General features: G+C 45.7%; 1 protein-coding gene across 4 annotated transcripts in view; it reads right to left on the bottom strand.

The window, feature by feature from the left end:
- Positions 1 to 16370, bottom strand: part of NCKAP1 (NCK associated protein 1) — a 128876-nt gene extending 112506 nt beyond the window's left edge. For 3 of the 4 annotated variants that reach the window (XM_088476364.1, XM_088476366.1, XM_088476363.1), the window contains exon 1: positions 16046 to 16370. In XM_088476364.1, the coding sequence (XP_088332490.1) occupies positions 16046 to 16153 (108 nt within the window). In that variant the 5' untranslated portion in view covers positions 16154 to 16370. The remainder of the gene's footprint in view (positions 1 to 16045) is intronic. The other variant, XM_088476367.1, reaches the window with a different exon arrangement.
- Positions 16371 to 16846: the final 476 nt, after the last annotated feature.

Raw genomic sequence — 16846 nt, forward strand, 5'->3', positions numbered from 1 at the left:
GATGGTTTACCCTCCTGAATGCAGAAGTGACACAGCCTTGTCCAGCACAATGTTAGAATAGTGAACTCTGCGAGGGAGATTTGTAGGATGGCGAGTCCAGAAAATCCTTTCAAGTTCCCCATCAATGCACTAAATTCTTCTATTTCCAACGCAATTAACTTTACCAACACACCTGACACGTAAATGTGGGGCTGGGTCGCAGAACTCACATGCACAAAGCATAAAGGACATCTAAGGTGCAATTCAATGGTTTGCGCCCCTCTTCACGCCCGACGGAGCTATTCAATTGTGCTCCTGTCGAGCACAATCAGCTGCCGGTGGCCCAGTACTTTGGTCGGGGGTAGCTGTTTTACGCGGCTAAACCCGACCTCTATGTGCACGATAACTGGCATCAATTGAATAGCGCCCCGCAATCTCCCGTCACTTTAGATGGGACATCGGGCGCGCTAAAACAATTGAATTGCACCCATAGAATGAGTTTTGCGTTATATGCACACTTCAGCATTGGTTTGTAGCAGATCACACAAGTTAAAAAGGGGCAATAACCTCAAAAGATTTATGTGCTCAATACTAACCTAGTGTTCATTCTAGCACCATTTTATTATTTTTTATTAACAGTTTCTTATATAGCGCAGCATATTCCGTTGCGCTTTACAATTGGAAACATTGATAGAACAAAACAGGGTAATAACAGACAGACATAGAGGTAAGAGGGCCCTGCTTGCAAGCTTACAATCTATAGGGTGCACCAGTCTCGACCTGTGCAGTTCCTCTTTCCTGCCTGGGGTGTCGCTCTCTCTCAGAGAGCGATACCCCAGGCAGCAAAGAGGAACTGCACAGGTTGTGACAGGTGCAGGGTGCTAGAATGAACACTACTAACCAACAGAGAGCGAGGTTTATGCTAGATATCGTTTTACGTTATCCCACTCTACTGTCTGTCGTCAAAATTTGGGTCCTTTCCAAACTAGACTATGACACCAATGATATCACAATCCACATTCCATGTCTATTGACAACGCACTCAAGCTATTTTATCAGACTGGCACACCTCAATTAGACCGATAGGAGGAACAGGAGTAGCTAAACGGCATTTATACTATGCCAGTGTATCAATATATTCTGGAAAGGTAAAGAAATGTAATTTAGAAATATGTTACAGGTTTAAAAAAAATAGACCAGTTTCTCATATAGACTAACAAGGTAAAATACGACCTGCATATACACTGACGGTTAAGACACTGGAATAATGTGGTCAAAAAAACAAAAACCTCTCCAGTTTAAGATACATATAAAAATAACCAAAGTAGTGTGGAGTCTTTATACCAAACCTGTTATGCTTCAATAATATGCGTCAATTTGATTAAAATACGGCTTGAAGTTATTGATTATCCTCAGTGTTTCTTAAATATAAATTCAAAGCCTTATCGCAGGTGTCGTGTCAAAATAGGAGATTGGAAACTCCGTTCATATTTTCTGCTTTTTTTAAATACGCACCTATTACATTCTAAGGGGGTGATTCAATTCCGTACGATGCTGAATAGCCCCGGCCAGGAGTTTCTGGAGCTATTCAATTCACCGCGTTGTTAGCCCTACTAAAGGATTTCTTCTCACGCCCTGCCGAGAATGCAAGTAGAAAGCTGACTAAAGTGCTAGCCGCCATGCCATTATTCATTTTAGGGCAGCGATAACCACATCGCTGAAGGCACTTAACTTGGAAAATGCCGGTTAGCGTGCCTAAACACTCGGCTTAAGTTGCGCCAACCGGCATCTCTCAACTAAGTACTGTGCGCGGGAAAACTATTGAATTACTCAATGAACTCCTTCCCGGCGCTACTCACATCGCGTTCAAATGAATTGCCCCCAAATTCCTATTCCTTTATAATTTTTGACCTTATTGGATTAATTCATCATCACTCTATGGAAAATAAATTAAGGCGGTATTTTTTGGGGGGTGGGGAAAGAGAAGCACAGATACAAACTTATCCCCCTCATTTAGGGCTCCACAAATCCCGGGGGCCAGGTCGCCATGGCTACCAGATTTTGCAGTGAGGGAGGAAGCAGATCCTCATCAGCTCCGGCAGAGATTTGTACCTACAGTATTGCAGTGTTCATATCATGCACAGGAGTGCATGTGCTGAGTGTTGCCTGCGGTGACTGCTGTGCCTGTCCGTCCCAGCCTGAACTGACGACTCCTCTCCATCCTGGCCTGCAGTGATCCCTGCTGTCTTTCCCAGTCTGGGCTGATCCTCCTGTACGTCCTGGCTGTCTACTGTCTCCTATATCCGGCTGCATAGAGCTCTCCGGTAGTAGGGTCTACGTTGTGACCACGAGGGGAGGGGGGTTTTGTACTTTCTGACACCATTATTTTATGTGAAATGTGGTCCGTTATCACTGGGGGATGGGGGGTGGAGCAGGGGAGCTGTGCAGAGCAGTGAGGGGGCCTCCATTTACAGTATCCATTCAACGATGACCATCTTGTTGACTAGTATAGTGTGTATAACACACAGACCTGAGCTCCTCACTCACTCCTGTAATTTGTTTGGGGGGACGGTGGTCTGGCTCCTACACTTTCATCCTGGCTCCTAGATTTTAGAAAAGCCCTGCGCCTCATTAGCCTGAGAGGAGAGCTCAGGGAGGAGATAAAGGAAATACACACCATGACCCTTTACCATTACTCTTCCATAGTTCCTCTTCTCCCAACTTCCTTTCTCCCTCTAGCATTCAATCTTTCCTCTCATCACTGCTTCCTCCTCAATACTTCCTTTGTCACTTGTCTGCTGCCTGAACACAACCCACATAAACAACAAATGTCACTAATGCAGATGGCTTAGGAATTTCATAGGCTTGCCCACAAAGGCGAAATTTCACTTGTAGGTTACTAGGATAAACTGAAGTCTTATGGTGGGTACACACTATACAAATATATCTGCAAGAAGATGGTCATTCATACACACTGAACGGCCATTATCTGTGTCTGGCCTTGGGTCCCAGCGGCTTGCGGGGGTGTGGGGGGTTGGGGGAGTGCTCTGCGCCCTCTACGCGGCTGCCGCTGTGTGTACGGGCGGACTGCAGACTGCCCATACACACTTGCCAATGGACAGATATGTCTGCAGACATATCTGTCCATCGGCTGTGCAGCACAGCAGGTGCGATATGTCTGTGAACCACGTCGTTCACAGACATATCGCGGGTACACACTGGCCGACAGGCGGCAGATATCTTGGCCGATCAATTGAACAGCCAATATATATCTCAGTGAGTGTGTACCCAGCTTTATTGTACGAGAGATTAGATCCATAGAGCAGGTAGTGAGTGTAAATGAGAGATGCAAATCTTGGACAAAGCGCACAAGTCCAGATATTCTGACACGAGGGAAGATATGTAAATTGGGGCAATTGCTGGGAAGGGTGCTTACTTTTCGGGTGGATTAATAACTGCTCTACAATGGTTGCCTGAACTTATTCTGAACTTTCCCAAACTAAGTCCCTAGTTAATATTGTAATGGCTATTTTATTACACTCTTCAACATGAATAGAACCTAATGGCTGTTCTATTAGACCAGTGGTTCTCAAACTCGGTCCTCAGGACCCCACACAGTTAATGTGTTCCAGGTCACCCAGCAGGTGCACAGGTGTATTCATTACTCACCAAGACATTTTAAAATCAACAGGTAGAGCCAATTACTTCACTTGAGATTCTGTGAGGAGACCTGGAAAACACACACACACTGCCTCCAAAAACCTCAACTAGAAAATTTCTGCTCACACCATCCTAAACGATGCTGGTTCTGGGTTAGCGTGTGCCGTGCTAACAGCATCACGGCCGGCACTTAAGTTGGAGAATGCAGGTTACAACGACTAAACACCCAGCATTAGGCGCTGTAGCCTGCATCTTCTGACAAGTGCAGGGGGCGATGGGGACAACTGTATAGCTCCAGGAACTCATTCCCGGCATTATTCAACATCGCACGGACTTGAATTATCGGTTAGAGAAGTAACTGCAATATGCATGTGTCAGCAGACAGCCCTCAATCACATGACACAGCATGTGTAGAGCCATACAGAATACAGATGCCATTATTCATCGTTACTGCCTAGCAACCACATCCTCTTCCATGTGGGAAACAAAACATTTGTTGCCTTAACAGAGTGCCTGTTGATTTCTTTTTATCTAGATTATACTTGTAGGGCAGGTCTTAGGGAGTTCTTAGCAGTAAACGTGGACCCTCCAGGGGGATGCTGGCATGAGCCCCCATCCCTTTACTCCACCACAGCAAAGACTAGGCTACCGCTGCTTCTGTCTATGACACGTGTAGTCCATGCTTCAGTGTTCCCCGTTATAGTGCAATACGCTCAGTGTATCTACCTGGTGCTGATTCCCACACTATCAGTGGAACCCCATGCTTGTTGTCTCCATTAATGGTAAGCCCAGGTTCCACAACGGATTTTAGAAGAGACTGGACTTTATTTTGTTATTTCTATACTAGCAGAGCTTCTTCATAAATTTAATACATTATTCATTGCAATTAGGAGCTTTATATGCTGGAAATCCCACTGAAATTAATGGGGAAAGGAAATGGTTGCATGCATCCAGATTTTTTCAAACACTTACGTGCTGAATGCATTATATCAGACATTTATATATCTTCTGTGATCCATATTCATCACAAGAACAAATGCGTAGGAATTATATGCTTTTCCAATTGCATCTAACAAATGCAATGCCAGTGAGAAAGAGTGACTAAGTATTCAGTTATTGTGTCTATAGAATCCCATTTAATTTTTTTTTTTTTTTTTTTTTTTTTTTAACAGTACAAGGTCTATACGATGTTCCTGCAAAAGATCTGTATTGTAGAAGGATCTTTTTGCAAGAAAAGTTTGCAAGGCTCTTAAAGAAGCCCACACAGCTAATGAAACTATAACACGACATGCTTTTAGTTCTCCTTTAAACATTTGAAGAATTCTATTTAACCTGTTAACGTCTTGAGGCAGAATAGTAACAGCGCTATGTGGCACAGCTGACATACAGAAACTATTATACTTTTTACACTTCAATAAATTATGTTAATTATTTTCATTCTACAACCAATGAAGACCATTGAAAACAACAATATGGACATATAATAGCGCATACATGAAAATAAAGGTTATGTCAACTGTGCAAAGCTGCAAGGAATATTTTCACTGCATTAAAAATAAAAAATAAAGTCTCATGCAAATTTTTCAGATTTCTATGTTTGAGGCCAATACATTTGTATGTATAATAAAATTGCTCTCTTTAATGACCATACGCGAAATTCTTTAGAATATAAATTAGAATTGTTTTTATATTTATACATACACACATTTATTCACTGTGTTTTTGCCAAAAGGATGGTACAAACCCTACATAGGTCACCTATTCATGCTTTTTTAAACTGAGCATAAACTGACCTGGAGGTACACCTAATCCTCTAAACAGGAGGCACTATAAAGACAAGCATTCCCCGTCAGCTAATGAGCTCATATATGCTTAACAAAATTATTTCCGGATACACAGGCCCTGATTCAGACCCGGTCGCTCTGACAGAGCGCTCGCTCTGAATCAGGACCGGGCTTTTTTTTTTATTTTTATTTTTTTTTAGAACGGCCTCCTGGCCGCTCACATAGCTGTGGGTGACCACCCACAGCTACAGCGAGCAGCCATGATGATGGTCGCGATGGTCAAGACCATCGGGCTTGCGACGAGACCTTTGTGGTAGGGTCTCGTGGCCACAAGCCCCAGAGAGCTTTCGGCTCTAACAGAGGCGTTCTCATGGGAACGCCTCTGTTTGGGCAGCCACCCCCCCAGGCCGCCCGCCAAAGGGGGCGTGCTGTCACTCAACATCGACAGCTCGCCCCCTTTGTTGCGAGACCCGGAGCGATGGAGTGCCCGTCGCTATCCGGGTCTCGAGCATGCGCACGACGAAGCCGGCTCTGTCGTGCGCATGCGCTCTGGTCCACCATCGACCCAGTTGCGAGCGCTCAGCGCTTGCGACCGGCCCTGAATCAGGCCCACAGTACACACTAGATCAGTGGTTCGCAAACTCGGTCCTCAGGACCCCAAACAGTCCATGTTTTCCAGGTTACTCAGCAGGTGCACAGTTGTAGTCATTACTCACTGACACACATTAAAAGATCCACAGGTGGCGCTAATTATATCACTTGTGATTCTGTGAGGGGACCTGGAAAACATGAACTGTTTTGGGTCCTGAGGACCGAGTTTGAGAACCTGTGCACTAGACGATATGTCGTCCGATCTGGCGGATTGGACGACATATCGGGCACATTAGCCAGTGTGTACCTGCTATGTCGCTGACAATATGCACTCCCATGCGTAGTCAGCGCCATCGCCCGTCAAACCTGCATGCAGGTCAGACGGGCTGTATCGTCAGCGAGGGCCATGCTGTCAAATGCAGCATGGCTGTCGCTCCCGGCTTCGGCAAGAGTGTATTCACTTGCCGATGCCAGCACCACGCCAGGTCCTGTCGCACGCGACATCGCCACTGGGTATGCACTTATGTTACAATCGACAGGTGCGTGACTAATGGTTTATCTAGAAAAGGAAAATATTGCATTCCCCACATAGTGCAGTGAGGCTGTGAAGTGGCGAATGGCTTATCATATATTTGCAAATATGTGACCAAGACTTCTGCATTTTATTTATGAATAGGAGGCAATTATAGTAAGATTTCTTTACTGGCTGACAGCAATGTGCTACGGCCATGGTACTCACGAGTCTAAAAAGTTCACGTTTTCCAGGGCATCTAGCAGGCGCACAGGTGTATTACCAACTGGTCACATTTTCAAGATCCACAGGAGACCTGGAAAACATGAACTGCTTGGGAACCACAAAGAAGGGTTTTTTTCCTTCTCTTTTTGTTATCCTAAGTAAACCCCTATGCAGCACCTGCGGTAACTTATTAATTGTTTGCTCAACCTCCATTTTAAAGAGAAACACAGTATTAAGTCCATGTTGATATTTACAGTATATCCAAAAAATGTGTAGATTCCTGATAAAAGGCTACAACTTTTCTACCATTATTTGACTGAATCATGGGCCTGATTCAGAGCCGCTCGTAAGCGGCCGCTCGTTCATTCCGAGCGATGTTTGCACAACTGCGCATGCGTACGGATCGTAATACGCATGCGCGAACCAGTCAGTGCGGCCGAAAATCGTTTGTTCGCTATATAGCGAATGCCTGCTATTTTGAGTGACAGGAGGAGGCGTATGTGAGTGGTAACAGGGGAAGGTGCTTGAAAACGGGGAGTGGAGATCAGAACGCAGGCGTGCTTAAAAGGTCAAAACGGGCGTTTTATGGGTGTGCATAATTAATACAGCAGCGTCATTGACCACGTCACTGGGTTATTTTATAGTCAGAACTGCTCACATGATTGCAGTAGGAAAAACCAACCATAAGAATAGCGAGCAGTTCATAAGCTGGTCGATGTAGTCGATTAATCTAATAAATAGCGGACATGACATAGGATGCGAGCGGCCAGGGGGCGTAGTTTTCCAAAAAACGACCGCAAGTTTTGTTCGCTCGTTCAGTCCTAGAGGCGTGAACAGACCGCAAAGAGCGAATGGTTCATTTGAATAGCCACCCCCTTTTTCTGAACGAGCGAGCGCAAATAGCGTCCGGCTCTGAATCAGGCCCCATGTACGGACTTCTTGTATGTATAAACCACCAGAGCGGCGATGTCTGTACCTGTCCACCGCGGGAGGTCACAGAGGCAAACCCAGGGGTTTCAGATAGCGGTTCGAATGAGAGAATTGTGGAGAGGATGCGAATGAGTGGAGAAAGCGAGAGGCTCTCACAGCATTATATTGTGGGTCCATTCATCATAGATTGCTACTGGTACCAATGTACTAATACAGAGAATTGCCTTACCTATATACAATATACACCCCTAATTAATTTGTAGATATCGTCCTTTATAAATCTAAAATATTTTCTCTCCAAAGAAAATATATAAAAAGTCCTGCAGCCGACTTTATCTAGCAATAAATGTGTTGCAGTGGTTTCTGCAACTAACGTAATAGTTGTCATGGCTAATTTGCGTGTGTGGGGACCAGTCACTTAAGCTGGCCACACATTAGACCAACTTACATCCAACCAGCCAACTAGTTGATTGGTTGGAATGAAAATCTGGTAAGGTATGAAAGCAAATGACAATCAGCAATTTGCTGCCAAACGCCGGAAAATGGACAAAAACTGTTGTTTGAACAAATTGTTTAGATCAAACATTTAACAAACTTGTCTGACGGCCATTTTCATCTGGTTTCTGGCATTTAGGAGCAAATTGCTGATCATCATTTACTCCCATTCCTTACCAGATTTTCATTCCAACCAATCCACTAGTTGGATGGTTGGATGAAAGTTGATCTAGTGTGTGGCCAGCTTTAGTGGGCATGCGGTGTCCCCGATCTCCCGATTCTGGAAACTCCTCCCAGAAAGGTTGAAGTGTGTCAAAATTAGGGTGGGGCACCAATTGAAGATAATGAGGTGAGAGGTACACCCTCTAATATTCAGCATCACACCAAACACTCCCTTTGTACAATCTATTGCGCTGCAGGGGTGTTACATATATTTATGATATGTATATCACAATTTGTTGGAGCCCTACACAGAGTTTACATGCCTGTGTGAGGCAATGTATTTGGCTGCAAGTATCATTAATATCTATCTATAATCCTTCAGAGTTTCTGCAGCAAAATGTTGATTTTGCCATCTGTGCCAGCTTTGGCAGACAATGCCTGGCAGGCGCTAATAATTTTTGATTTAGACCTGCATTTGTCAATTCTTTGAAAAAAAAAGTTAAATTTAAGTCTAGGCCAATTTTACGCATAGAAAAAAGGCACTGCGACTACTTTTAACTGGCAGCTAAAAGACAAAGCACAATGTAACTGCCACGTATGGGAATTGGTGCAAATGTTTGAGTGCAACAGGTATAGCTCCAAGAAGATTTCCGCAAACCACAAGATAGTCCAACACACAGACAACAATGTAAGATTTTTGTTAATAGACTTGGACAACATCACAAGTGTGAGAGTTGACTTCTTATAATGTAATACATGGGTAGATAGCGGTTTGTTATTATAATACATTACTGTTAAAGGGAGGAGCATGAACAATTGCATTTTCATAGTGACATGCGGTGAACAGTCATACATATGCAAATGACAAAAGTAAAGCCACGCAAGCACAGGGAGAATATACAAACTCCACACAGGTAGGGCCGTATCTTACATGCTGCACATAAGATTTAGGGATGTAATGTACAATCACATGCAGCGCTATTCGGGGGAGGGGGGGTGGGAAGAGTGGGGGCCTTGCGGATCGCTTCGAGTGTGGGGCCATCAGACATGTCGGCCGCCAGATCGTCCGTCGCAGCGCAAGGTGCCTATCGCACGGTGTATGGGCTCCTTGACTCTAAACTTGTTTTCCACAAGCTCTTCAACAGTTGCACTTTTATCACTATACTGGTAGCGCACACACACACAGCCATGCCACTTTTCTTTTGTGCAGTGTTAACATTTAAAAAAAATCTTTTAAAAGTCAGAAGAATAAAAAAAAAAAAGAAAAACCTTTATTTTGTTTTTAATGTACTTTTCAGGAATTAGCTGCTGAAAAATGCATTAACAGCCAGTAGGTGTGGACAGTGGTGTAGTGTGGAGCCATAGTGCCTGGAGCGTGCCTATGCTATGGCGCCTCCCACACTACTGAATTTTTCTTATGTGGGCGTGGCCAGCATATGATGCCAATTTGACATTTTAAAGTGAAAAACAAAATCATGAATTGTCCTCTGTATATTTATATTCGGTACTTTGCCTTTCGTCCCTTCGTCTGTATGTCCTGGTATTGTGCTGTCCGTCCCCTCCGAATGTGGGTGTCCTGCACTGTGCAGTCTATTCGTCCTCATAGAAATTTTCTGCATTGTGCTGTCCGTCTCCACGTGTATGTCCTGCATTGGTTAGGTCTAGATCCCCCTCAGTTAATGGACCTGGATGTGTTGTTGAGTGAGGGTATTAGTACAGTTTCATGCCCTTAAAGCTCAGGTATTTTGGCCCAAATGTAGTATCTGGCCACCAACAGTAAAAACTTGTACCCTCTTGGGCAAGCTTCGCTCACCACATGTTACTAATACCAATAGATGTCTACGTGGATAGTAAATGATGATGTCAAGGTCCATTAACTGAAGGGGATCTAGCTGTAGCCGTCCTGCATAGTACTGTTGGTCCCCCCTCCCCATTTGTAGGTCATGTAATGTACTGTCTCCCCTCATCTGTATATCCTGCATTGTGCTGCCCCCTATCCATATGTCCTAGATTGTACTGTTCAACCCATATGATCTATATTATGCACTACATCCCTCTTTAATCTGTATGCCCTGTAGTGTGCACGCCCCCTTTTCTGATTTATATATTGTCCCCCCACATCCCTAAGTTTTAGATTCCCCTCACATATCTTGTATTGTCTTCTACCCCCTATGTCTTTTATTGTCCTTGCCCCCCACCCCGACATCTGAACCGCTGCCGAGACATTGGATGGACAGATTAGGAGTCGCTCCCACTCTTACTGATCCTTTCCTCGTCTGCTCTTCCACGGTGCTATAGTCAGCTAGGTGCCCACCCTGGATCCTAACAACCCCACTGTGGGGCTAGCTATGGCACCGTGGAAGAGCAGAGGAGGAGTGGATCAGAAGTAGCATACTTAGAGCTGGCACCCGGCTGTCTGTCAGCTTTTAAACAGCTGCCGGACTCCAGCCGCAGGCAGCGCCCTCTTACCAATTCAACGCCTGGAGCGCACGCTTCACCGGAACCACCCTTTCTACGCCCCTGGGTGTGGATGAGTCCTTACATCTCCCAAAACACATTCAAAGTACAATGAACGATACCATGGCCAAATGCCAAGAGGTCGCCGTAAAACCTATATTTTTGGGATATTCCTCATTATTCTCAATTGTGACCGTCAAAATAACGACTGTACCAACAATACTTTTAATGATTAACATCTATTTATATTGTCAGCATATGCTACAATGTATTACAATTAGCAATTGTACCTTAAAGCCTGGTCTTTATAAATACTCAACGGGGGCGATTCAATTCAGCGCAATGCTGAATAGCCCCGGGAAGAAAGTCCAAATAGAACCACTTAAGTCGAAGAATGGCGGCTACCGCACCTTAAGCTGGGTGTTTTGTCGCTGTAACTGGCATTCTCCGACTAAAGTGGCGGCCAAGAAGGCGTTAGCGCCGCGCTAAGCCGGAAAACAGCATCGCGGCTGGCACTTTAGTTGGAAATCCTGTAGTCGGGCTTAATAGCCCAGTCAATAGCCCCAGGAACTCCTCGCGGCGCTATTCATGTTGCGCTGAATGGAATCGCCCCCCAATGTCTGGAGTTGTAGTACCGTTGAAAGCGCCACAAGATCCGCTGGAAGTCATCAGTACGTTGCCGCAGGACACCCAAGGGTCAATGTCGACGTGCTGCATGTCACCATTACAACCATGTTGACATTCTCATGTTTTGTCGACAATATAGATATGGCCATCCAGATAGAGAAGCACAGACCAATCCATAAACTTTTTAATATGTTGCATTAATGCAGTATCAGATGCCCATACAGAGATTTCAACAACCAATGTAGTAACATTAGATCAAATCTGCCCCAAAGTGCTGCTGGTTTGCCCAAAAGGAGAGTTTACATCAAACATTAATCACAGCTGATCACATTAAAATTATCCGCCAATGACCATAGACTGCATGAACCAGCAACACTTAAGGTGCGTATCCACTTATAGACATACAAACGAGAGCACGATTACGACATTGCAAGTGTGTAATGGGCTGTGCCTAGATTGAGCGTTCTCTCGTTCAGTCCAGGCACATCCATCATCCCCGTACATACTGAACCTGACAGGACCAGCATGATAGATGGCAAAAACGAGCAATGGGCACGCACATCGCTGGTCGTTTTTGTCATTTGCATGCCCAATTTGTAGGCGATTGTACGATAACGACGTCGTTATCATTCAATCGCCTGTCAAAATCGCCTAGTGGATACCCGCCTTAACTAGACTAGATGACTCATGCTCCAGCCTCAGGGCCTGATTCAGTGGCGATCGCTAATACAACCACAGCTGTGATATTACGCTAATTCCTGCCAAAGCACAGCCGGCAAAAGATGCTCACTGCTGCCAACCTCGGTCTCCTGCACAAACATCGGTAACATCGACGCAAATCGGTCAGCCACGCAGCATTTACACCAGGTCTGACCAGCCGCATATATTGCAAGTCGCGTCGCACACAAAGAGATCTCATGCAATTGCAGTGGCTAATTTATGCACGCCCATGAAATGGCGGTCACACGGACAGCCTTGGCTGCGTTTTACCAATCACACCGTCACCCCCCCCAAACGCTCACAGCCTGTCATTCACTTGCGATTGATTTCTCTGTGAGTGCATAATCGCAGTGTGGCTTATACGCATGCGTAATGCTTAAAATAATCGCTCAAACTGCGTACGTAGTTGCATTAGCAATCGCTACTGAATCAGGCACACAGAGCGGACTGATTTCAATCAAAAATTGCTCATCTGGAATTATACTTAAGTTAATAGAAAATTAAAAAAAAAATTAAAGAGACTTTTCTCTTAAGCTGGGTACACACTTGTTGATATATCGTTCATTAGATCGAACGACATATCGCAAGCGCGTACACCCGATATGCCTGTGAACTATGGGGGTCATTCAGACCCACTCGTGAGCGGCAGTACGCTCGCAAGCGGGTCGATGTTCCCCCACTGCGCATGCGCATGACGGAGGGAGCTCCGTCGTGCGCATGCGCGAGACCCGGCGAGCGACGGGCTCTCCATCGCTCCGGGTCTCGCACCAAAGGGGGCGTGCTGTCAATGTTGATTGACAGCACGCCCCTTTTGCTGGGCATGCCGGGGGCGTTCCCATGGGAACGCCTACCGTCTCAAGCCGGCCCCACTGACATCACTAGTGTCAGTGGGAGTGATTTGGGCTCTGATAGAGCCCAAATCACTCCAGGGCTTGCGGCAGCGAGACCCTACTGCATGGTCTCCGTCGCAAGCCCGATGGTCAAGACCATCGCGACCATCATCATGGACGCTCGCTATAGCTGTGGGTAGGAGGGCCCTGATTCAGAGCGAGCGCCCTATGTGATTCCCAGACATACCAGGTAGGCCCTGTAGCACAGTCGATGCTGATATATCAGTACTTCTGGCTGTGTGTCAAGGCGACCCCTGACCGCCTGTACACTGGCCACAGGTGTGTATAGCTTGCCAATCGGCCGCTCAGACGGCTGGGTGAAGGATTGAAGAAATTTTCTGATTCTGCAAAGCGATTCCATTTAAAACATTCTGTAGTGTATTCTCTCATAAATCTTTAAAATATATATATATATATATATATATATATATATATATATATATATATATATATATATATATAAAATCACACAAAGAAAACAAAGTTTATAAAATACACAATGCCAAACAACCAAATTGCTCAAAATGTTTCAATATAAAAAAGAGAATAAGGACATGTTACTGAACTAGCACTCATTTAAGACAGCTAGTTTTATATAATAGAGTACAGTATTACATATAAACAGTACACACTACATAAAAGGTGTATAGAAAAGTAAAACATTTTAGGCACTCATTATTGAGCATATGAAAAGGACATTTTTCAGAAATCCTGCGTGGTTACATTTAAAATTTCTGAGCATTTTTTTTATTTTTTAAGTACAACAAAATTAGCTGTAACCATTTAAAAAAGAAACAATTCGATATCAAAACACAAAACAACATTGTGTATGCATAGAAGTGAAAGAAATCGGGATGAAGTTATGAGATCGGCGACTGCAATGTTGCTGGTCTAAATCCTGATGGGGGAAGCCTGACAAGGGACTTAAGATAGCCATCAAAATACAGACACCTATCTTAACGCCAGAATACAGAAGGTAAATCAGAGTCGCCTTTACTGTTAGCGGTGGGGCGTTAGGTTTAGGCACTGTAGTGGGGTTAGGTTTGAGGGGGGAGGAGTGTAGGCACTAAAGGAGGAGGATTAGGGTTAGGCACGAAGGGGGGAGACATGTTTAGGCACTAACTGGCATTGTTAGGGAGCGGGGTGGAGACAGTTAGGCTAATTTTGTGCAGACACGTAGCAATTTAAAAGGACGATTTGAACAATATCAATATAGTTTACCGCTATCTTTCAAATTGTTCTTTTAAATGGTCCCTACCAACTTACCTTCGACCAGAGATGCGCGGCCACGTATGGACGATAGCGATATCGTCCATGCATGCCGATCAACTTGCTCAATTTTGAGCAAGTTACTATAGGGACCCGCGATCGACGATCTCGAATCGCTATAGTCGGCAGTAAGTTGGTGGTGTGCTGGATCATCGCTACGTGTGTACGCACCATTAGGCTACAAAAAGGGAGGGTTAGGGGGAGAGGAGGTCGGGATACCAACCATCGGGATACCACTGTTGGTATTGTGACAGGTAGCATCCCGACAGCCGTCATTACATACAGATTTCAAAGAAATCATAACAGCAAAACCATATATAGGATGCAGTTAACATTACAAATAGCCTAAACATAAAGTTACCTAAAGTGCACATGGTGTGTCGTTCATCAAAGCAATGACACCACAGACATCGATGTGCATATAACAAGCTATTACACTTTAATACACAATTATTATACCGCACAAGATACATATATTGAACTTTAAAATGTCTCTGCTGTAACATATAAATATATACAAACAGATACACAAAATATATACACACACTAACCACAGCAAAGGAAACATATTAAATAACCAGTCGTCATTAAATCATTTCAGGAAACAGTAGGTTTACCCCCTTGCCACAACACAGCTGTTTTGTGGGCAGAATGAAAAACTATCAACTCCTTAGGAGACAGAGACTTCAGCTGGAGGCGCAATGTGTAGGTGACACGTAAAACTTTCAGAGCAGGCTAATGATGTTTTAATACATTATCATCAGTGTAGTCCAGAACAAGCTGTTTTAATAATTGCTGCCAGCATTTGAATATAATTTCCAAAGACACTTCTGCTATACATAAGCCACACCACAGTCTAAAGATGGGCACACACTAAACGGCATGTGTGCCCAGCAATCCGACTGGCAAATCCCCCCCCCCCCCCTGCCGACGTATCGGGCAGTTGGTACACATTAGACGATCCACTGCCAGACTGCCCAACATGTCAACCCCTGCCGCATCCCGATGCATGGTATCGTCCGTCGCAGTCGTTCTGATCTGTCAGAATAGGGGCAAATCGCTCCAAAAAAAAAAAAATCATTCAGTGTGTACCCAGCTTAAGGCAGGCAGGCCAGCCAGCCAGCTGCTGCGGTACTACAGATACCAGCATGCCTTGCCACTGTTTTAGCATGTCCTAACAGAAAAGCTGCAGCAGGGCATACTGGGATGTGTAGTTCCATAGCATCTGTAGTGCCACATGCTGGTCTAGGGGGCAAAACATTGACTGTTGCAGCCACATCATGACAGATGGCATAGAATAGGGTATGAAGAGACAGATCCTTTCCAGGCCAAATCTGGGTAATTCTGTACAGCTGGCACTATGCATGTAAGAGAATGTATGAGCCACATAATAGTCATTGGACAGAGCCAGGCAGGGTCCCATTATCGCACACACAGACAGGCATGTCACCTATAGGACATGTATGTACATATGTGTGTAGCATGGGAATGTGAGAGAGCAATCAGTAACATGGAGGATTTCCTCCTCCCCCCCCCACCCACCCTGCATCTGGGATCACAGATCCTGCACCGCCCTGGTCTCTACCAGCCCCTGTATGCTTAGGGCCACCTCACCCCCACCCCATTACCCCCCACCTCACCCCTGTATTGGCAGCTGTCCCGGGGATCTCCCCTCCGCTGCCGGGCACACAGTAATAATGCTCCGGTCAGTGATCCCCGGACCGGCCTCCCCCCTCCCGTGTTACCTTCTTGATGTTGTAGAGACGGGTGAGCATGCCGATGCCCCGGTCATTGAGGATGGTCAGCTTCTCGGCCAGCTTCTGCTGACTGGGCTGCAGCACGGAGCGCGACATGCCGCCGGAGCTGGGGGGGTCAGGCCTGGCTCGTGGGGATGCTCTCGGTGTGACGGGGTGGGGGGTGGGGGGGTTTGTTGTTGTTATGTGGGGGCGGGAGGGGGGGGAGCGCCCTCACACAGATCCCATGCTCCGCAGTGTAACGCTATGACACCCGCCGCCACCGTCGCCAGCCCCGCCCTTCCTGCCCAGCCTAGGCCCCGCCCCCTTTCTCCCTCTTCCCTGTGCAGCTGCGAGGAGATCCCGGATCCCGGGCATGCGCCTTCCTGTCGCCGCCGCCAGCCCTAGTGCGCTGTGTGTGGTGACGTCACTGCTCCCTCATCATGTGGCCGCTCCTTGGCTGGTCGCTGGTTACCCGTATGATGCAGCAGCCACAGTACCTGGGTACTGATAGATATGTCATATAAGTACAACAGGCAGCACTGCACTGTGGAGCTGATTCAAAGGTGGACTGTGCATGTGTCAGAGACACCCCCCTTATGTACTAAGCCTTGGAAAGAGATCATTTGGATGGAGATAGAGTACCAGCCAATCAGCACCTGTCGCTTTACAGTCGGGACAGGATGTACTAAAGGTGAAAATGCGGTAGAACCCATAAAAATTCAGTTTTCGGGGGTCTTACCGCTTTCACCGAATGTACTACCGCCACTAATAGAAGCCTATGGGTGTAGTGGGGAAGCCCATTTCGTCTTG

Source organism: Taudactylus pleione, unplaced genomic scaffold (assembly GCF_031769625.1).
Source record: "Taudactylus pleione unplaced genomic scaffold, aTauple2 ptg000188l, whole genome shotgun sequence".
NCBI lineage: Eukaryota > Metazoa > Chordata > Amphibia > Anura > Myobatrachidae > Taudactylus > Taudactylus pleione.